Consider the following 23681-nt stretch of genomic DNA (forward strand, 5'->3'; position numbering starts at 1 on the left):
TTTATATATATATATATATATATATAAAACAATTGAAGTAGAAAAATTATGTAATTTCTAACTTTATTATTTTAAAAACTTCATTAAGTGTAATTTTAACAAATCAGTCAATTTTAACCTTTAATAGGCTAATATAGTAATGTAGTACCAACTGACTCTCATGTATATTTTACAGCATTAGTTGAGAGATTTTTTTCCTTGAAAAAATTTGGCATGTACTGTACCTGATATAGGCTAGGCTATATCGAAAATAATCAATACTGAATAGAATCGAATCGAATTGGTAATCCAATCGAATCATGAAATTTGTGTCAAAACCCAGCCCTAGTTTTCACGCAGTTCAGTGATGTGAGGGAAGTTCAAGTACGAGTCATCTTTACAGACAGAACAGTTACTGCCGCTCATCAATGGCAGCTGTCACAGTTGCTAGGCGACAAGCGCAATCCTCTGTCCTAGACCGTCCATTTAACAACCCTCGGTCTGACCTTCACAGCCTTCGAAGACGTGGCCTTTGCAGTCTGAGTCCTTTGAAGAATGCTGTCTCTGAATTGGGACATAGCTTATAAGAGGGCAGAAAGAACACTGCTTCAGAGAAGTTCACTTCTCCCCTGCAACAGACTTGTATAAAGCTGTTGAGTGTGAAAACTTGCATGTCCTATTGAATTACAATTGGTGTGCACACTTTGTGGATACATGTGCTCTGGTGATTAAACTGTTGTAGCATTTTCATTCAGTTATAGAAATATTTCTTTTGACTATTGTTACGTATTTAAAGGTCTTGCTTCTATCTCTCATGTTGTTTCGTTTTACTTTATTGGAAGCTGTAGGGTGAGAGTGCCACTTTCTTTTGAAATACTAAATGTTTATCCCTATTTTTTGTTAGTTAGGGAGTAGATGGAAGCCTATTTTGTTTATTTCTTTTCTTTTACATGTATAGGTAATTTAGTTCCCCTCTTAGTAATTAGTAACTAGTTTTTTTTTGTTTTGGGCAGGCCCTCTCCTGAAGACATTGATTGCTTCCAATTTCTTTGTAGAATTAAAAATTATCTATTTTTGTTGGAACGTGCATGTGTGAAATCAGTCCAATAGAGTGGCGCCACATCACAGGTGGGGTGACATAGCCACCCATCCGGTGTAAAAAGCATTAGCTTCTGCTCTTCAGCAAGTGCTTTTTGTTGTGTCCCTCAGCAAAGTGTGTGTGAAAAGTGTGTTGTGCCAGTGCACAAATTCAGTTCTTTGAAATATGCAGAGTGATCAGAAAGACAAGCAGCATTTTAGTCTGTGTTCCTCCATGCCCGCACTATATTACGGATGGGGATACACATGATCTTTGCATTGCTTGTTTTGAAGCGAAGCATGCACGATCTGCTCTCGAGGGTCTGATTGTGTGCATACTGAGTGGCTGCCACTGCGCACTCTCTGCTCCCACCTGGTGCTCTTTGAGGAGTGTGCACAGGCTCGAGGTCCTCGCAGTCCTGGTCCCACTTCTGCTGAGGCAGAGCGGCAACTGAGATCGTGGGGATCGCAGATGGATTGGAGAAGGGCATGGCCCTTTCTTCACCCTCACCCACTAGATCCAGTGCCTTCTTTGAGGGATCGGAAGCATGCTCTGTGGTCTCTTCCCCCCGGAGTGAAGGGCACGATGCTTTGCCTCTCTTCCTCTGAGGAGGCTGATGTGGTGAGCATCGAACAGGATGAGACTGGGGACTCGTCACCCCAGTCCATCCAGTAAAAGGAGCTGTTGGAGATGGTGACTTGTGTTGTGGCCAAGTTAAAGATCAATTAGCTGGCCGAGAAGCAGAAAGATCATCCTAAAAGCAAGCTGGATGAACATTTCCTGCGCTCTAAGTCACCTCTTCCATGCCGCGGCCTTCCTTTCTTCTCTGATCTCCATGCTGAGTGTCAAAATAATGGGAAAAGCCTTATTTACCCTGTCTTTTCAGCCCTAACATCAGTAATTACAAAAACATCTTGGGGCTGAAGGAACATGGCTATGAGGTGATGCCTCGGGTTGAACAGACACTAGCGAGCTATCTGTCTCCAGAGTCAGCATCATGTCTGAAGGCTCCGGCATTGCCCTCCAGGCCATTAAAGACAAATTAAGCCTTATTGGGTAAAGCTTTTATGTTGGCAGGTCAGGCTGGTGCTCTTCTGCACACCATGGCAGTTTTGCAGGCATACCAGGCAAACCTGCTTAAAGAACTGGATGAAGGCAAGGAAGTGTACTCTGACGACATTAAAGAACTTTGTTGGGCCGCTGATTTGTCTCTCCGGGCCACCAAGGAAACGACCAGAGCTATTGGCCATTTCATAGCAGCATTGTTGGCTACGGAGAGACATCTCTGGTTGAACCTGTCAGATATGAAAGATAAGGACATGTTCTTCATTTTGAAGGCCCCGCTTGCTCCTCCTGGCCTCTTTGGCGATGCTGTCAGCTCTGTCGTCGATAGGTTTCAGCATCTCGTTCCCTTTGGGAAACCATGGTTACAGATGTAACCTAGGGACATTGCTTTACATTTCTGGGACAGAGGACTGAAGGGAATGTTTTTTCTTTTAGTTTAGTTTTTACATGTTTTTCCCTCTTCCCAACCCTAGATTAACTAACAGTGTTATAGATGGAGACAGACACTGGCTGTTTACATGCACAACTTTTGAATTCATTCCTATTTATGAATCTGAATGTAGTCTTTAAAATGAACGCTAAATAAAGTTTATATGTCACAAGCCTCAAATCAGAATTGATTATTTTACATGCACACACTGCACGAATATTGGCACGAATATTCCCACTGTTTGCACATAATAACCATTCTCATACACTGTTACTTTATTTGTTTTAAACGGCAGACTTAATATTTATCTCTTTCTGGTCATAATTTGGCGAACAAATTTATCATGCAGTACAAATGCCCCTACCCGCACCCAAAACCAGTCGTCTGTGGATGAAAATATGAAATAAGGACTGGTGGGACATTGTCCTGCTCCACTTCACAAATGCTGATTGAAAGGAGAGTTTTCAAATAAATGCAATTTGCATGCACAGTCCTTTCAGTTATGAAATAAACCAGTCCTTTCAAAACAATCACAATTGATGTTTGATGATCAAACCGATTGATCCATCAATCCGATTACTAACATTATTTGGTTGCATATAAACATAGGCACTGAGAAAAGATGAATTTGATCCATTTTAATGTGAATTAAATGAGATTCCACTTCAGTTATCAGAAATTAATATTCCTCGTTTTGCTTATCTTTCTGCTTATCACCTCTTTTTTCATCATTATGTTTATTCTTAGTGTTTGTGTACTATTTTTTATTTAATTAGTTTAGTTTTGGTCAGACTATAAACTATTTAAAAATATGTCTCTCTGAGCACTAGATTGTGACTATCAGAGAGATGAACTTACCTCAAATTCTCCAGTTTACAGTGAGGATTCTTCAGTACATCAGAGAGCAGCTTCACTCCAGAGTCTCCTAGTTTATTCTCAGACAGATCCAGTTCTCTCAGGTGTGAGGGGTTTGATCTCAGAGCTGAAGCCAGAGCAGCACAACCTTCATCTGTGACACCACAATTACTCAACCTGTAGAGAGCAATAACACAACTCTTCACTCTTTTAGATCAAAACATACAGGGCACATTTCCCAAAAGCATCAAAATCTAAATCAGGGGTCTCCAACATTTTGGTGAGCGAGGACTACCTCAGGGGATAATATCATCTAGTGGGCTACTTGTTAGTTATACTCAACCATATTTAATTTATTATAAATATAACATGGTTGGTGGTTTTTCACTTTTACTTTTAATCACCATCATACACAAAATAAATACAATATATTGATATACTGGATGTCTTACAAGCGTTTAAATTTTTTTTTTATTCAACAACCATTCCTGAAAAATGATAAAGAATATATATTGAAACTTTTAAATTAAATTAATTAATTAAATTAAATTTTCTCTCTGAAAATCACATTACACTTTTCCTGAATATTTGAATTTTTTTTCCTGAATGAGTCATTTTCCAGAGTGGTAAAAATAAGTGTTTGATTTTGTTTCATGGAAATGGAAAAGTTGGGATGCCAATGTAAATTACAAAATTTTAAATATAAAAAAAAACATCATTTTGAAATTTAAATATTCTGACATTGTGACTATTGAGACTAGACAGCCCTTGCTTCTGTTTTCTATTTGCTCAATACATTTACCATTTGTTCTTCCATAGTATCATACATTTGTAGATCATGGTAACCCAGGTAAAACCATGCATTACTCTTCACTACAACAGTAAAAGTATAATGTCTCGGTTACGTACATAACATCTCTTCCCTCCATCAGGGAATGAGGGTTATGTTGTGACGATATCAGGGGTCTTACTTGGGAGCCCCAATCACCTCTGAGTTTAAGAAAAAAGGCTAATGAGTATTGGCGAGTAGATTTTGCATGCCAAGCCACTCCCCCATACATACGGGTGTAAAAGATGGCGGCACTCATTTAGGTTTATGCTGAGTAGCCGAGATTGTGTCCCAGCACTCATCGAGTGGTTCAGGGTTGTGGCAAAGGGACATAACATCCCTCCATCAGGGAATGAGGGTTACGTACGTAACTGAGATGTTCTCGATCTGTCGGTCACTACGAGTTATGTTAGTTTAGTGAAGTGACGTGTGGCCAAGTATGACCTATACTCAGAATTTGTTTAATTTAACCCATCCAAGTGCACACACACAGCAGTGAGTAGTGAACACACACACACACACACACACACACACACACACAGAGCAGGGGGCAGCCATATTGCTGCGGAGCCCAGGGAGCAGTTGGGGGTTCGGTGTCTTGCTCAAGGGTCTCACGTCAGTCATGGCATTGAGGGTGGAAGAGAGCACTGGTTATTCACTCCCCCCCCCCCACTGAAAATTTCTGCCAGACCTGAGACTCGAACCCACAACCTTCGGTTTACAAGTCCGACTTTCTAACCATTAGGCCATGACTGCCCGACTGCCCCCATTAGGGGTCCCTATGGAAAGCGCCACAACCACTGAACGTCATTACAACTTGTGGCGTTGCAATTGCTGACAAGCCGTGGAGTGTCAAGTCAAACACCCCTGCACAACACCCCTGAGCAAATTCACTGACCTTGGTGCCAAGGGGGGCCAATGGTGAGTGTGCTGCCCTTAGAAATTGAAATGGTATTTTTGTGTATTATTTTACTATTTAATTTGTATATATTGTGAATTATTTCCTCCGGGACTTTTATTTTGAAATTGCAATCTCACTGCGCGCAAGTTTGGGTATGTTCAGAAACCAAAGAGAAGGAATGATGATGCAGCACAACTCAGAAATGCGATCTTTTAACAGTTTAGCTCTGGAAAACATTTGACTGTAAGTAGTTTATGATCTTAATCAAGTTGCTATGGAGGTTTGAATATAACAAGTGATTTTACTTTCTTTGATGTTAAAACGAACACAGTTATTGAAGAAAACGTTTCTAAATGAGAGCAAACAGTTGACTGTTATCAAACAGGATAATTGCAATTATGTTTTCTTGTAATGTTTATTTACATATTGCATTTTCTATATTTTCAGTTTTACAGTAAAGGATAATCACCAAGAAAAGTACGCCTTGGGACTTAATAAATAATATTGTTTTATTGGATAAATGTTTGCTATCTGTCTAATGGAGCACAGTCACATTCTATGAGGGCAGAATAGTGAGTACATCGCTGCTGGAGAAGGCCATGCTGTTGTTTCATCCACCGAAATTCTTTAACAGGAAGAATTTCAACTTCTGGTAAAAGACTTGCTTCAGATCTTTTTCCCCTTTTTTCAGAAAGGCTAGATGGAAACATTGGGGAAGCGTGCCTTGGTCCAAGGGATAAGGCCGCCACGGAGACCACATCCTACCTGCAGGGAGATGATGTGGAGATACTAACATGGACTGACCCAAGGAGGGCAGTACTACATATGGAATAGGTCTCTGAGGTAGGTCCTACCTGGAGTAGGGCTGGAGCTGCTACCAACAGAGACGGACAGAGCGGAACTGTCCAGGGGAAGGCACCGGTTTACCATAAGGGATACCTTACCATGGAAGAGTATACATCTGGAATTGCCCACAGGGAATCACATAGATGGGACACCTAGCTCAGTACAGGGGCTGACCGGAGCTCTGGGAAAGCTAACACAAGTACTGGGCCTGGTGTCAGACTCCACTTCCTTATTACCCAACACACGAGAAGAGACTGGCGCTACGTGAAGGTTGTAGAACCTTGCGAAGGTATTAGGTGTCCTATAAGGCATCCAGCCCGCAGCTCTGCAGATGTCTGCTAGAGAGGCGAAGTGCACCAAAGCCCAGGAGGAGGCTACACTACAGGTGGTGTGAGCCCTCAGCCCCAGGGGGCATGGCTCGCCTTGGAATTTGTACGCCAAAGCGATGGCATCCACTATCCAGTGGGCCAACCTCTGTTTGCAGACAGCCTTCCCTTTCTGCTGGCCTCCGAAGCAGACAAAGAGCTGCTCGGAGCTTCTGAAGCTCTGGGTGTGGTCCACTTATATGCGCAGGGTTGGCACGGGACACAGCAATGCCAAGGCTGGTTCTGCCTCCTCCAATAGCAGCAACATACACGTTCAAGGTGGAGGGTGACAGCCTACACTCCAACCTTTCTTCGGGGGTCTTCTCGCCGAGAAGAACACCAGTCAGTGAACAAACTCCACTTCAAACCATAAGCTCGCCAGGGAGCTCTGGCTGGAGAGATCGTGTCAAACACTGCTGGTGGCAGATCATTTAAGTCTGCCATGTCCCATCCAGTAAGCACAAGTGGAGGTTCCAGAGGTCTGGACGCAGGTGGGAGGGGCTGTCGCAAGGAGCATGAGTTCTGAAAACCAGGTCCAGGTGGGCCAGTAGGGTGCAACCCGCAGGACCTGTACTTCATCCTCCCTGACTTTGCACAGTGTCTGTGCGAGAAGGCTCACTGAGGGAAACGCATACTTACGTGTGCCCTGGGGCCAGCTGTGTGCCAGTGCATCCATGCCGAGGGGGGCCTTGGTCAGGGAATAGTACAACTGGCAGCGGGAGGACTTTTGGGAACAGGTCTACCTGAGCTTCCCTGAATTGACTCCAGATCAGCTGGACCACCTGGGGATGGAGTCGCCATTCTCCAGGGAGAGTGAGCTGCCATGAGCGCATAGGCTTCACGGTTGAGCTCCCCCGGAATGTGGATGGTGCACAGCGACTTGAGCCACATCTGACTCCAGAGGAGGAGATGTTGGGTGAGTTACAAGTCACCATTTTCTTCGAGGACTTAGCGGCGGCCTGGGACATGGGGGTGCCACTTTCATGTGTGGAGCCCTCGACAGATGGGTTGCAGGAGGAGGGTTATCAGGGCAAGATGTGCTTAACCCCTTAACTGACAAAGATTGGCGATGGCCTCAGTTTATTGTGGATTCACTTTCACAGCACGTTAAAACATCAAACTCTTACTTTATCTGGACAAACTGTGCATCATTAGAATGATTAAAGACTCTAGCTTCGATATTTGACCACTGTTTTGATCAAACTGTTGCAGTGACAGTAATTTATTAATTTATGTCAGGAGTACAAAATAATAAATCTGTATATGTCATATTTGGAATAGAAATACATCATGCATTCATATTCAGTCACATCTGCAGCGGTTTGTGTTCACATAGCTTCACTGAACAGCGCCAGTAAGGGCATATAGTCCAAAGATGCATTTACATGGAGATATATAGATAGATTTACTCATGTTTACTTCATATTTCTTCAGACAGAATCATAATTTCTATTCATTTCCACTGATTTACACTATCTAAAGAAAACTAGCAGCTCCCTGGGCTGTCTCGGTGTGTTTACTCTTCCGTGCGCGCACTCGGACTCAGAGAAACCTGATTCGTCCATCGTTGTGTCAGTCATAAATGTGCATCATATCCCACCCCATCTCATCCTGTGATGCACTTTCCTGCTCTCCCACGTTCATATCTGACCACAACAAACACAGAGAAACGTCTGTACCATGAAATATCAAAATAATAAACACATGATTATACATGATAAATCTAATTTGTGCTGCGATATAAAAGGCTATAAATAGCATATTTTAACAACAGTAAACAACCAAATTCCACATGAGATCACAAAAATAAGTTATTACAAACACTCAATGGTGGTTTAAATGGTGGAGTAAAAGTGTACTAATAATCTCATAAATTGTCTTGTGTAGCTTGATGCTAATGTTAGCTCTAGTGCAGCTGCAGAATAGATGCAGTTCTTCTTCATAATATATTTTGTCATAATAATTGACGTAAGGCCATAAGAAAATGTTTTGTTGTATTTTTTTTAGAAATACTTTTGATAATAGTTGGGTAAATGTATACTGGGATTGAAGCAATGTGGCTTGGTAAACCTTGTAATAGAGACCTGCGTGGGACGGACTTTTCCGTCTTTAATCACTAAAAGCTGACATCTCAGTTCATCGCGATCTCATAATGTTATAACACAATGAACATATGCACAATGAATCTTTCACAATGTCTACACTTCGTGTGTTAAAATGAGACGATTTGTGATCACGCAATTTCAGCACTGCTGTGAGTGGATTCTAACTTAATCACCTCTGGTTGGCCATTGCATTCCAGAAATGAACAGCCAAGTCTGTGATTGGCTACATTGCGCAACCCTTTAAACACGTTTTACAAATAGAAACTCTGCCTAGCTTGCGCGTTAATTATTTTAATGTTATTAGTTGTTCTTTTTGCTTTTGTTGCTGAAATTTGACATAAAGCATTAGTAGACTTTTGGCTTTAGCTTCATTGTGTTTCTAAAAGCATTTACCACAGCAACATATTTTTTCTACATTTAAAAAATATGTTTTTGTTTTTATGTTTGAACTTATACATCTCTATTATTGTAACAGTCTGAGTAATTCTGATTCTTGAACAGTAAACTTTGAAGTATCAGCTTTGTGAATACTTGTTGAGATTATGTATCTAGTCAGAAAGACTCAGGAGCAGAAACCTTTTTATTTTGAGTATGTCATTTGTCTCTCCATGCCGAAAATGGGGGGTGACAGCATAGGGGTTAATGGCCTCAGTCTGCTTCTGTACTGCCGAGAACTACTTGGCAAATTACTCAACAGTGTCACTAAATTGGCCAGCATGAGACATGGGAGAGTCAAGAAAGTGAACTTTGTCAATGTCTCTCATCTCTTCAGGTTGAGCCAGAGATGGTGCTCTTGGACCACCAAGGTGGACATCACCTGCCCGAGGGACTGCGGCGTGACTTTAGTCAGTCACCGTGCGCAGCTCCTGCATCAACTTCGGGTCAGTACTACCCTCTTGCATCTGTTTAAGTGTCTTGGCTTTGTGAACTTGCAGGAACACCATGGCACGCAGCACTATAAGCTTTGGCAGCCAAAGCTGACGTCTGCTTACAGGCTTTGGACAGGAGGTGTGGACGATTCCTTCAGGTGGCGGAGCACAGATGCACCACAATTGCTATCTCCACCTGGGAATGTCAACGTACCCCCTAGCCGGCCCGCAATCAAGGGTAGTGAGAACGGAGGAGGTTGACGAGTTGCTTCTGGCCATAAAAGAGGCCTTCCACGACTTTGTGACCTCCTCATGCACCTCCGGGAAGAAAGGAACCGGGGCAGAATGCGGTTGTGAGACACGCCCCGCACTGAGAAGCTAATCATCCAGCCATGAGCTCTCAGGGCTGGGCAGTGTGTTTACTTCCAACCCGATGCTCACAGCTGCCTGGGCAAGCATGGCTGTCAGCTCTGGGTCCGATTTGGCGGAAGCCACAACAGCCGAGGGGGGCAGCCCCACCAAATCTTCATCCTCGGAGGACGATAGCCCATCCCCCGATGCTGCAATCAACATTTGATCCTCTGGCAGAGCCCCGAATGAAACGCTGGGACCGCCATGTGATGGGCCAGCGTAATCATCTGGAAGTTGCACGGGACAAACACTGCGTGAGGAGTGGGAGGTCCGTGAAGTCTGGCCCGATTGATTTGCTCCCACTGTAATCCTCAAATCTCCCAGAGCAATAACCGACAAGGCCCTGTGCTGTGCAGGGAAACTAGGATGGGTAGTGACAGAGGGGTCTCCACCTTTCCTGAGAAAGTAGAGACACGACTGCAGCATTGCCATGGACATGCACTCGCAGTGTGGGCATGAATCATCCACAAACGTGTTTTCAGCGTGATCTAAGCTCAGATGGAAGACAGAGATCATGGCTGTCATCAGGGGATGGGAAACAACTGCAACCAAGAGGACACGGATGGAGTGGCATCTTGAAAAAGACGCAGACCGTCCACAATTTGCTCTTTTAGAGAAAACTGCTCTAAGTCAAGTCAAGTCATCTTTATTTGTATAGTGCTTTATACAATACTGGTTGTGTCAAAGCAGATTTACAGTGTCAAACAGGAAAATAGTTTGTCAAGAATGCAAGAAGAGACTAACAGAGTCATTTGTCCAGCTAAAGTCAGTTCATTGATGATTCAGTGATGTCATCATCCAGTTCAGCTCTCTTCCAATAGTGTCTTTTAGAAACTGAATGTGGGGACACTGCTGTTTGCGCTGTCTCGCCAGTCCAGAAAGAGCGTCACGAGGTGAATGGCTTTGTATTGCTGTAGCACACCAAACCTGAATGAGTGGATGCCTGCCACCATCTTATATATCTTTCTACCAAAACAGTTTGTTTTTCTACAGTAACTCCATGAGTTGTGGAGTGAAATATGTTCTAACTTGTTTGTTCTCGGGAACAAAGTTTCTCCTGTTTTTCACATCAATATGTTGAGAATGTCAGCGCTATTTAATCTGGCTTTTAAACTAGTTTAAATCACAGAGGATTTACAGTGTCAAACAGGAAAATAGTTTGTCAAGAATGCAAGAAGAGACTAACAGAGTCATTTGTCCAGCTAAAGTCAGTTCATTGATGATTCAGTGATGTCATCATCCAGTTCAGCTCTCTTCCAATAGTGTCTTTTAGAAACTGAAGCGCTCAAAGGAATAATCGCTGAATGTGGTGACACTGCTGTTTGTGCTGTCTCGCCAGTCCAGAAAGAGCTTCATGAGGTGAATGGCTTTGTATTGCTGCAGCACACCAGCAAATACTCGGCTCCGAAGCAAAAACCTGAATGAGTGGATGCCTGCCACCATCTTATATATCTTTCTACCAAAACAGTTTGTTTTTCTACAGTAACTCCATGAGTTGTGGAGTGAAATATGTTCTAACTTGTTTGTTCTCGGGAACAAAGTTTCTCCTGTTTTTCACATCAATATGTTGAGAATGTCAGCGCTATTTAATCTGGCTTTTAAACTAGTTTAAATCACAGAGATATATGTGGGTTTATAATTGAGATTTATTTATTTTAATAATGATTGCGTGATGGGGTTAGCTGCTTTGGATGCGCTTGCTGTTTATTGGGCCAAGCTGATAAGCGGTCCGCACTGCGCAGTTAAAACAAATTTCATTACGCTTTTGGAGCATTTGCTATTTTTGATGTTTCTCATGTGTGCATAATCAAATAGAGTTGGGTAACTTTGTAGTGGCACCAGTGCAAAATTTTAGTTGCACTAAAATTTTAGTACACAAAAAAAGGTCACAAAATCATACCATTTAGTTGCAGTCTGGAGCCCTGAATTACAGTGGCTCTCAAATGCAAGTTGGGGCTTTTTATAGAATGTGCTTAGTGGGCAACTCACAGGCTCCATGCAGGCACCACTTTGGAGACCACTGATCTAAGTAGAATTGTATGAATCCTAAAATTACGGTCTGTTTCCCAAAACCAGTGGTGTAAAGTATTTGAGTAAATGTAATTAGTTACCAGACATGTTCACAAGTCCCTAGAGGCCAAATCCAAGTCAAGTCTCAAGTCTTTGTTCTATTTTTAGCAAAAGTACTTTCAGCTAGTTATTGTAATTAATATCAAAACTTTCTACTTCACAAAATATCTAATAAAGCACACTTTATTTTATTGTGCATTAATGCAGTTTTATATTATTATGAAAGTCTGTTGCTCACTGGCTCTGAATACACATACAGACAAACCATGGCTCACAGGAGGGGGCTGTTGATCAGTACTGGCTTGGGATGGGTGTTATCACGCGTCTCATCCAATGAGAGCATTTGGGGTGGGCCTAAGACTGCAGCAGCGCTCACATGAAGAGCTCACGACTTCATAAGCGGGAAATATGAAGTTTCCGACAGCAGTCTAGAGCTGAAATTTTCTGTTATAAGTGTGGGGAAGACGGACACACCAGAAGGGAGTGTCAAGGGGTAGACGATCTGCGTAAGGTGAACCGGAAATTGACTAGATAGAGTAGGCTGGTGGGAAACTTCAGCGGAACTCTGTGAAGGAGCGGCACAGAGTTCCCGTTTCCATCCGTTCCGATTCTTTTTCTTCCACAGGTGCAGATGTTTATGGTCTTCCAGTTGGATTGATAGGGCCCTCTTTGGAAGTCCCTGTACAAATTGAAGGGATTTATGCCAGGGCCTTGATGGACAGTGGTTCACAAGTGACCATTCTTTATTGCAGCTTTTATCAAACTTACTTGAAGCACATACCAGTTCAGCCAGTTGAGAAATTTGGGGTTTAAGTGCACACAAGTATCTGTATGATGGGTATTTGCCCCTTCGTCTGGAGTTCACGGCTGTGGTAGCTGGAGTACCTCAGGTGGTCGACACCCTTGCATTAGACTGTCCTGACCCTCAGCCAGAGCAGAAAGTAGCTATTTTGGTGGGCACAAATACTATGTTAGTTCGACAGCTGTTTGAAGCCTGGAAAGCAGAGGCTGGAGACAATTTCATGAGTGTTCTGTCTGTTCATCCAGTGGTACGTGTCGCCTATGAGACCATTCGTGAGGCTGATGGTAGAGAAGACAGTTCTGATCTGTATGGTACTATCTGGTTTCTTCAGCGCCAGCCGGTGACTTTGAGACCTGGGGAAACTGTTCAACTACAGGGAACACCTAAATTGCAAGGTGGCTTGGTGGACAAGCATGTGTCAATTGATCAGCCTGTTGATAATATTGACATGGGAGCTTTGATGGTGAGACCAGTGTTACAGCTAGTTTTCGTGATGATAAACTGCTTGGTGGCGGTTACGGTCAAGAATATGTCTAACTGTAGCATGCTTGTGACACGGGGCACTGCTATTGCCCAGATATTCCCTGTAGATGTGGTGTCTCCGCTTGCTGCTGAGAGGGCTGTGTCCGAGTCAAACCAACTGACTATAGACTCTTTTAACTTTGGAGATTCTCCACTTTCATTGGAGGACAGGCGACGACTATGCGAGAAACTTTTAGAAAGGAGAGATGTGTTTTCTTTGCATGAATGGGGTGTGGGCTGTTCTCGCAGTACTCTTCATGAAATCAGGATGACTGATCCCACTCCTTTCAGTGAGAGGTCTCGTCGTTTAGCTGCCAAAGACTGGGAGGATGTGCGGAAACACTTGTTGGAACTGCAACAGTGTGGCATAATTTCAGAGTCTAGAAGTCCCTATGCGTCCCCCATCGTGGTGGTGTGGAAAAAGTCGGGAAGAATTCTGATGTGTGTGGATCATCACACATTAAATCGCTGAACTATTCCCGACCAGTATTCTGTACCTCGGATCGAGGATGCGTTGCACATCCTCTCAGGTAGCCAGTGGTTTACGGTGTTAGATTTGAGGAGTGGCTACTATCAGATACCGATGAGTCCTGAAGACAAAGAGAAAACCGCGTTTATTTGTCCGCTCGGGTTCTACGAGTTCAAACGGATGCCTCAGGGGAATTGTGGGGCACCAGCTACCTTCCAGAGACTCATGGAGCACACTGTGGGTGACATGAATTTCCTGGAGGTGCTGGTGTAACCTCGATGACCTGATAATATTCGGACGGACCATAGACGAGCATAACGAGAGGTTACTCAATGTGCTGGATAGGCTGCGTGAAGAAGGTCTGAAACTGTCAGTGGACAAGTGCCAATTTTGTCGAACGTCTGTGACATATGTAGGACATGTGGTGTCTAAAGAAAGCATTGCCACTGACTCTTCGAAAGTGGAGGCAGTAGTTACTTGGCCTAGGCCTCAGACTTTAACACAACTAAGATCATTTCTGGGATTTCATTTTCAGGTTTGTGAGGGGGTATTCAAGCCTTTGTCGCTCTCTAAATAAACTGTTGGGTGATGTTCCACAGGAACAGGGAAATAAACGTTCCCTGGGCAGGGCCAATGACTCTTTTGGGTCCCGGTGGGATGAGTTATGTGAGAGTGCATTCCAGGAATTGAAGCAGCGGTTAACACACACGCACTCTTGTGAGGATTAGGGAGGAGAATGGGAGGACATTTCAGAGTCTGGGGTGCGGCTTTTGTGTCAGGCAGTCGCTTCTGGGGACACTTCAAGGGTGAATGACTGCCCATTTCAGAGTTCTCTGGAGAGTGAGGCCACTATGGCTCACGGAAATATGGTGTTTTTTTCCTCAACACAGCTGAGGAATTCGGATGCGGAGTTGAAGGGTGCTCAGGGGCAGGACCCTTTTTTGAATAAGGTCCTCTTGGCTATCAACCAGAACCAGCCCCATGATAGCATGGTGTGTGACTTGCCTGAATTTACACGTTGGAAGAAAGAGAGGGGAAATTTGGTGGTGACGAATGGATTGCTGTATTGAGTGGTCACTTCCGAGGGGGGCATAGATGGCAGCAAATAGTGCTCCCATCTGCACTTCGCAGTGATGTATTGACCTCTCTTCATGATGCCCATAGCCATCTTGAGTTTGACAAAACGTATGCCCTGGTAAAGGACCGGTTTTATTGGCCTGGTATGAAAGATGCAGTGAAAGACTACTGTAGGGCAGTGGTGGACGAAGTACACAAATCAAGTACTTGAGTAAAAGTTCAGATACGTATAATAAAATATTACTGATAGATCGATTTATTTAGCAGTTTTATATAGGCTACTTAATTACATTTTATATTAGCACATATTTTTTATAATCCTACTGCTCAAAATACCTGGGATTTTTCAAAAATAACAACTATATGGAGTCAAGATATATTTGTGTTGTTGATATGGACTACGTTGACGAGAGTGATGTAGTAATGCTCACTATGAAGCTTACACTACGAAGTACCTGAGAGAAAACACATTTGACCATCTGATTTTCACCAGTAAGAAAAAAAGTGTTTAAAGCTTGTTGTTTTGCAGAAGATCACAGTTATATATGACATGAGAATAAGGCCTGAAGTCAGGAAGAACATTTTAAGGAAAATATAATTATATTTTCATAATGATTTTTTTCTTCTCAAACCTTGTCTGTGGTGTAAAAACACCCCTGTCCAAATGCCCCCAGAGGGCATCACTTCCCACTTTGATAATTACTGTAGTTACCATGTTCTGAACATCACATCCTTTCTTTCCCCCAGATGTAATCTATCTAGGTGGTTGAATAACAATATTTGGACTTTATATCTAAAAATTACCTCAACTTAGCAAGCTCGTTAGCTAGACAGTTAGCATCAGCTAACAATATTTACTTATTTTCAGTATGGTTATGAATAAACATTCATATCTGTCTACTCGGCTAGTTAATCCAAACAATATAAAAATGTATACTTTTGATAAACAATATAAAAACAGACGTCACATAGGGCTAAATGCGTAGCATTTTAATAAAACTGTTAATGTTACGGCAGTGGGGAATATGAACGTGCATGACTTATTTTAATGTTTCAGGGTTTTTTTTTTTAACCTAAAACATAGAGATACACAGTGATGTTGATGTGTCTGCATTCAAGCATTTCAGTGGGCTTAAACAGATCACCCTTTACAGCAGATTTAGTTCACAAACAACTGACAGTTTTGACCTAAATATGATTTTCAGTTACAATAATTAATCCTAAAATTCGACATTAGTAACTTACATTTAACAGCATCTGACAAGATCTCCCGGTTCTTTCTTGTGACTTCAGTTCACTGGAGACTCGCTCTAAATGGTTCATTTGAATCAGTGAGTCGTTGACTCGAGAACAGCTGCAATCGGTTCATTCTGATTCGTCAATGAATCGTTTGGTGCGATTTGTGAACCGATTTAAACGGTTCATTGAAAAGAATCAGTTCGTTCTTGAATCAGACGCCGCTTCTGCGGCTCAGAGCACGTGATATATTGTAAGGAGTAACGATATGTTTTATGAAATGTAGTGAAGTAAAAGTAAAAGTTACTCAAAATAAAACTACTCCAGTAAAGTACAGATACTTGAAAAATTTACTTAAGTACAGTAACGAAGTAAAACTACTCAGTTACTGTCCACCACTGCTGTAAGGGTTGTGAACGATGTGTGGTGAGAAAGACTTTGCCTTGTAAAACAGCATCTATGCAGCACATGCAGAGTTCAGGGCCACTGGATCTCGTGTGCATTGAGTTTTTGACTATTGAGCCTGACCAGCGTAACGTGAGTAATGTGTTAGTTGTTACTGACCATTTTACTCATTATGCACAGGCTTTTCCCCACACGAAATCAGAAGGCCTTGACAGTGGCTAAAGTTCTGTGTGAGAAGTACTTTGTACATTATGGTCTGCCCAACCGGATTCATTCGGATCAGGGTCCTGACTTTGAGAGTCGTCTGGTGAAAGATATGCTTGCCATGTTGGGAATTAAAAAGTCCCGTACTACTCCAGATCATCCTCAGGGTGATCCCCAACCGGAAAGGTTTAATCGGACACAAAAAAGAAAGTCCAGTGGAGTCAGTATATCCCGCAGTTACTGCATGAGCATAATTGTACGCAGCATGAGGCTACGGGGTACTCCGTGTATTTTCTCATGTTTGGACGTGAGCCCACTCTGCCAGTGGACATTTATGTTGGAACGAAGGAGGAGGGTGGTTCTGTGTCACCCTCTGTGTTTGTGCAGAATCTGAGGAGGAACCTGAGAACTGCTCATGAGTTGGCAGCTGAGGCTGCTGAAAAAAAGAACTTGTCCAATAAAAGAAGGTGCAGGAGTGTGTCTTAAACCCTGGTGATAGGGTGCTCATCAGGAATTTAGGTCTGAGAGGTAAGCACAAGCTGGCTGATCGCTGGAGTTCAGTTATTTATGTGATAGATAAACAGTTGACAAATGTGCCCGTATACCAGCTGACTCCAGAAAAGGATGATGGACCCAGGAAAGTTTTGCATAAAGACCATATTCTTCCTGTGAGCTCTCAAATGAGGTTTGGGGAGGAAGGTAATGTGGCCCTTGGTGGTGATGTTCCTAAGAGGAATAAACTAGGGAGAAACTTGAAAGAGTCAGAGTGTGTCAGAGAGCAAGTCGGGGGTGAAACAGATTCTGACTCTGAGTTCGAGTATGATTATGGTCCCTTTCTGTATGGAGAACTGTCAATGATTGATAGGGAGGGAGCTGTAGCTGACAAAGAACAGAAAGTGGTTGATGAGCCTGAAACGGTTACTGAAAGAAAAGAGGTGGTACCTGATATAAATTAGGGAAATGTGGATTTGTTGGAGGAAGAGGTGAGGTCAGATTCTCTGGCAGTATTGGAGCAGATGGACAGTGATACCGAATGGGTTGGGCATGAGAGAGAAGATAATGAGAGCGTTGACCATGTGCCTAAAATGCAGTTGAGGAGGTCTGAGAGGGAGAGGAAACCACCTTCAAGGTTTACTTACCCAAGTTTGGGGGTTCCTATTCATGAGGTGGTTACCTCTAAAGGGTGTGAGGTGCGATCGAAATCAATGACGAGTTCCCCCAAGAAGTCAAGGCCATGAGCTTTTTCATGTTTGGTGGTGTAATTCTCAAGCCCTTTGCCAGTCATGTTGGTCACTCATAAATACATGGCAATGTATCGTTCCTAGAGTGTAAAGTAGGCAACAATATTTCATGTTTGATGACCTAATGGTTAGCATGGGGACATGCTATTTTACAAGTGGGGGAGGATGTAGCCCCTTGAAAATTTAGGATTATAAATAAAACAAACACACTGGGAAAATAGCAAGATTATTTGTATCAAAATTATTTAAATTTTTATTCTTTTTTTGTTTTTTCTTCTCTGGTTAGAGAAAAGAAACATTTGTTTAGAATCCAGGTCAATGTAAGCTTTGTAATAATTGTGTATATGAAGTTGTGTAAAGTGTGTTGAAATTTAATTGTACCTGCTTTACCCAATGAAAGTGTTCACTGTGGGTGATTGATGGACATTTGGGTACAACCGAGTAAGAGTAATAATGTTTCATATGAGTTCATTTGAAGAGAATCGTTTGACTTCATACTAGTCAGTTTAAGAGTAATTTCTGTTTCCCAGTGAGTACCAATTGGTTCGGAATAAGGGTGATTCATTACAGTTGAGGTAACTGACAAATTTCATTACTTGATTAATTTATATTTGGTTATTTTATTTTAATTTTTTTTTTTTGTCTCTTAAAGGGTTGAAGTATTTGAATATAGTAACACGTAACATTTCTATCAATGTGTTGACTTGATAAACTTTATTAATGTGATTCTGTCACTAGTTTATTGTTTTTTTTGGCATTATTTTATTTAATAAATCTCAGGGTTTATTAGAACTTTAATTTTGTCAACCTGTTCTCTATTACTCTCAAACACGCAGGAGTATAGGTTTCATAAATGGAGGCATCGCGCTAAATAACTAATTATTCTTGTAGTATCTACCTATCCAATTTTCAGGGAAAGGACCAGTCATTACCGTTTACCACTACTGGGATACCAGGGCTCCTGTCAAGGCATTATATGAGTGTACCCAGCTGGGGAGGGTTACACAAACACACAGCATAACCAAATCGTCCAAATACAAATAATAGCAGACAGGGTACTCAGGAACAGACAGGGCTTATAAACATGTAGAAAGCAATTAGGGAGAACAGAAACAGGTGTGGAGCTAATTTATCAAAAACCATGGAAACTAACTAGGCAGGATAACGGAAACACAGAAAACTAAACCAAAACAGATCATAACCGTGACACAGCTTGTTACATGGTTTAATGTATTTAATTTTTAGTGCTTTAAAAATAGTGCTGTTCATCCTGACCACTAGGGGACACCAATCTTTTATTTTGAATAAAAGAGGAAGTTAAAGGCAGATTCAGTTTGAGTTACCTTATGGAATCTGTTGTTTTCTAGAGGGTCCTGTTTTGAGAAACATTTGTCTTGCTGCTCAACCGTGAGTTTGTTGCTTTATTTTTCATCTTTTGCTTTTGTGTAGAAATTGTGAAGTTTATTGTTTGGGGAAAGTCACTTATTTGAATGTTTTGTCAGTTGTATTTGTTTGGGGAGTTTGTTTAAAAGTTAATGAGTTGTATCCTTTTGTAGAGGTTTTTATTTAACCTACAAACTTATGTTACCTGGTAGGGGTGCTCCGATCAGGATTTTTGAGGCCGATCACCGATGGCCGATCACAGACAGCAGTATCTGCCGATACCGATACCGATCTTTTTAAAGCCTTCTATTTATCATTTATAGCTATTTATAGTGATACTCCAATCAGGATTTTTTTGACATTTTTGAAAATTGGGGGAATTCCCCTCTTAGGTGTCTCTTGTGAGGGGAATGTATATATATATATATATATATATATATACACACATGTATAAATTAAATATATATACACACATGTGTATATATATATGTATGTATGTGTGTGTGGTTGTACATAAACATTTAGTTGTTTTTTTTGGTGTTTGGCTTAGTGTTATGTTAGAATCATTATTATACTCTTATACCTTTTGTTCTTTAATACTTTTAGGATTACTGATAAACTAATGTCATTTGATTTGTATTATTTGTATTTGTAATTTATTTTAATTTAAGTTAAATGATGTCTGAATTTATTATGTCTGTATAGGTCTTTTATTAAGTTTTTAGTTTTATTTAATTGAAGTTATTTGTGTACATATTTACTGCAAACAATGTGCTGTTACTTTAGTTCAGCGCTTGCAGCGCAGCAATAGACTTGGTGCGGAAATGATCTCTGCACTGCTGCAGACGCGCCGCTCCTAAAACACACTGCCGGGCCGCAACAACATGACATGAGCGCGGAAAAAACATGCACCACGTATGCACTGCAAATGGAATAATGTGAACTTGGCATTGTGTGTGTGTGTGCTGCGAGTGTGCATGAGCTCAGTCTCTAGGAGAGCACGCGAGCGCTGAATGATTAAATGCTGGCAAGAATTAAAAAGTAATGCAATTTATAAACTTTAGTGACGATGTGACACTGCCTCGATTGTGCAAGTGACAATTCCTGTGTTAACTGTGCAGCTCGCTTAGAGACCAAGGGGGTGTGTGGTGATTTGAAGACATTTGCGTATTTTGAGAGAGAAAGAGAAAGCACGCGCGCGAGTGGTGACTCGCGCTGTTTGTGAAATTATGTCTCAAACGAGGTTTGCAACAAGTACCTCACCTTCAGCAATATAATTATTTCATCCGCGCCAGACAGAGACTGAGACGGTGCCGCTGCATGTCATGCCAAAACTTTCACGGCAATGCCATCAGCTTGAGATCGGTTTTTGGAGATCGGTCTTTTTAGAGACCACCGATCAATCATCCAAACGTGATTATCGGCCGATAGTGATCGGTAGCCGATCAATCGGAGCACCCCTATTACCTGGTGGAATGCAGAACTTTTATTCAAAGCACTCCTGGCCTACCCAACAAGGACATCTATTTCATTTCGTCATTTCATCAATCTACCCTTCAACAGATAACACCTTATAACATTGACTGCTCTCCTTTACCAAATGGTTTCTTCCTTCAGCATCTTTGTTGGACATTTCATACTTATATATCCACACCTTTATTTTGGACATTGATTGTATCTTTTTTTGAATGTTTTATTGGTAACACTTAATAATAACTTTCATTTATAAATCATTAACAAACATTATATTATGCTTAACAGATCATTAGTCAATATATGTTCACATAGCTAGAAATATGGGATAATGTTATTGTAAATGTTTACTAATGAACTTACTAAACATTACCTAATTGTTAGCATATGATTATTTAATGTGAATTGAAATGCTTACAAATGTCAGTAAACTTTCAGTTCATATGATTTTCATTTGTTGGTCTTTATTTGTTAAGATGCGTAAATAGAGGTCTACACAACAAACAATCTATTAATTTGTTCATGGTTTTGCAGTACCCAATATAAAGTGGAAACTATTCATTATTTGTAAATGTTTGTAAACGATTACTAATCATTTATTATCTATATGGGCTTTGGACTTTTAGCTAATCTATCAAGGTTTGTGTAAAGGGTGGCTGGTTAAGTTTATCTAAATGCTTGCTAAAGACATAACAGATTGTAATTTTGGTGCAAAAAAAAAGAAGAAATTTGTCTCAACACTCACATTATTATACTACTCTTCAGTATATCATTAAACAGGATATTCCTGTGGATCAGGCATACAAGAGGATTTTACCCTCGCTGCCTGGCTAGGGCCAATATAGCCTGTGATGTGGACGAGATTCTCTGGCCTGACCTTTTTTTTACAGTTGTGCTGTGTAGTACATGAACGAATTATTTCACCAGTGTGTAATACTTTGTTGTAGTGTGTGTGTTTTTGAAAGCTTGTGTGTGATGTCTGAGGGAAAAGTTTGGTTTTTCAGCAAGAGTGAATGGTTTTGAGAGTAGAGCTTTATTTTGACCTTAAAATAGGATGTTTGGGGAATTGGGTGAGACGTTATGGATTGTGTTTACTGTTTTGAGAATACGAGGCATAGTTTCAAGAAATGTTTAAGCAATCAAGAAAAACTGTAACACAAGCTTTTAATCATTTCATAGCATCTGTTAAAATCATTCGTAGATTTTTAATAAGTGCTTGATCATATGGAATTGAAAGTTTAATGACATTTGTAAGCATGTTAACTTACATGCAATAATGATTTGTTTGAACATTATCTAATGTTTAATAAGTTTATTAGCAAACATTAACAAGCACATTATCTCCCATTTCTAACTCTTTGAATATATTTTAAAGGGGTCATATGACGTTGCTAAAAAATAACATTATAAAACGAATATTTGGGTTGAAGTGTTCTGGAACAATGTTGTAAATACAACTTAACCACTGATTTCAGGTTGTGTCCTCTTTTGGAAGACCAAACAAAGTAGTTTCTCTTTCACAACGAAACACAGCATCTCCACGACATGGCGGCGGCGGCAACAATACTACAGAGAGAATCAAAGTTACGCCTTCTTTCTTCACATAAACATTTGGGCGGTGTTATGCTAATCTTCCCACACAGTGACGTAGACATGTGGGGGTGTGTTTAAACGAGGCATTTTAGGAGGGCGTGGACCAGTCTTAACTTTTATAAAGAATATCTCTTTGGGTTTGAGACTTTAGTCTATGCAACTTTAGGGATCTTATCTATTCACGAACAGCTTGTAACACTCCAAAGAGAAAGGAAAACTTGAAATCGCATCATATGACCCCTTTAACTAATGATCCATTAAGCATTATATAATGTTTGTTAATGATTTATTAATGAAAGCTATTATAAAGTGTTACCCTATTTATTTATTTTTGTGTATTTAGACCTGACTCTGAACACTATCCAATAGATTATTGCAAGACTGATTCCCCCTCATCCTCATATAACAATACCAGTTTAAATAGCTGGTACGGTTATAAGGTACACCGCCATCTTGCTCTGACGAAAGTGACTTGAATGTACCTGACGTCGTAAACACCACTTCCCAACTTGTAAATACAAACTTCCCAGGAGTTTTTGGCAAATTATAATGCAAGATATTAGCAAATTTTACTCTCTACTTGACTACATTTTTGAATAAGCATATGTACTCTTTACTCCATTAAATTTGTAATAAGTAATGCAATTACCAATTACTCATTACATTTTGCATGACACCTAACTTTTTCTGCAGCAGTTTATTTATTGCTAAAAAAGAAGTGATACTGCCATCTACAGGGCATTAAAGGTACTATATCTTGTGCGCTTTGCCCTTACTCATCCAAACTTGTCAACAAGGCTACTTTACCTGAAGTAGGTGTTTCATACATGAGATGAGGACATGGCTGCAGCCAAAACCAGCTCGTCCAGTGCAAGTAGGCTTTGACTATTTTACTTTACTTCACATTATCTTATTTATCTGTCAAACTGAAAATAACTTTTTGAAAGATATTGGTTTACATATGGCCTTTTTGAGCACTTGAGCTTAACTGAGACTTTTGTACTGTGTCTGAGTCGTGTCCCAATCTATTACTTCGGGTTCTGGATCTATTTAACATTGTGTGTGATACCGGAGTCAATCAGAGAACAACTGGATGTGATCAAAGTCAGTCAGCGCTGTACAAGTTTCAACTTGTAAAATTAGGATGAGAAAAGTTTGAACTGGGAAATAAGGTGGGGGGAAAAAACAGGAGTGACCCCAGCCATAAGAAGCAGAGCGGGCGGGACGGAGTTAATGCAAGCGCACATTGATAATAACGCCAGTGGCCATGGCACTGGCTGAACAAGCAATCATTAAGTTCAAAAAGGGCAAACAGTAGAAGTTATCTTAAATTATGTGAGTTGCAAAACTGCAAAGTCACATTTGTCATCCGTCACTGTGACAGCAAGTGGACTTTTGAAGCTGGAAAAATTAGAAGATTAAGCATGCTCTTTCAATCAGCAAGAGAGGAATAACATGGATGGAACTTTCTTG

General features: G+C 41.1%; 1 protein-coding gene across 1 annotated transcript in view; it reads right to left on the reverse strand.

Annotated features, from left to right (window-relative positions):
* LOC107569031 (ribonuclease inhibitor-like) overlaps positions 1-7316 on the reverse strand; it is a 42051-nt gene extending 34735 nt beyond the window's left edge. The window contains exons 1-2 of the mRNA XM_016255028.1: positions 7092-7316; positions 3411-3439 (exon numbers count right to left, since the gene is read on the reverse strand). Of these exons, the coding sequence (XP_016110514.1) occupies positions 3411-3439; positions 7092-7316 (254 nt within the window). The remainder of the gene's footprint in view (positions 1-3410; positions 3440-7091) is intronic.
* Positions 7317-23681: the final 16365 nt, after the last annotated feature.

Source organism: Sinocyclocheilus grahami, unplaced genomic scaffold, assembly GCF_001515645.1.
Source record: "Sinocyclocheilus grahami isolate Dianchi unplaced genomic scaffold, SAMN03320097.WGS_v1.1 scaffold1304.1, whole genome shotgun sequence".
NCBI lineage: Eukaryota > Metazoa > Chordata > Actinopteri > Cypriniformes > Cyprinidae > Sinocyclocheilus > Sinocyclocheilus grahami.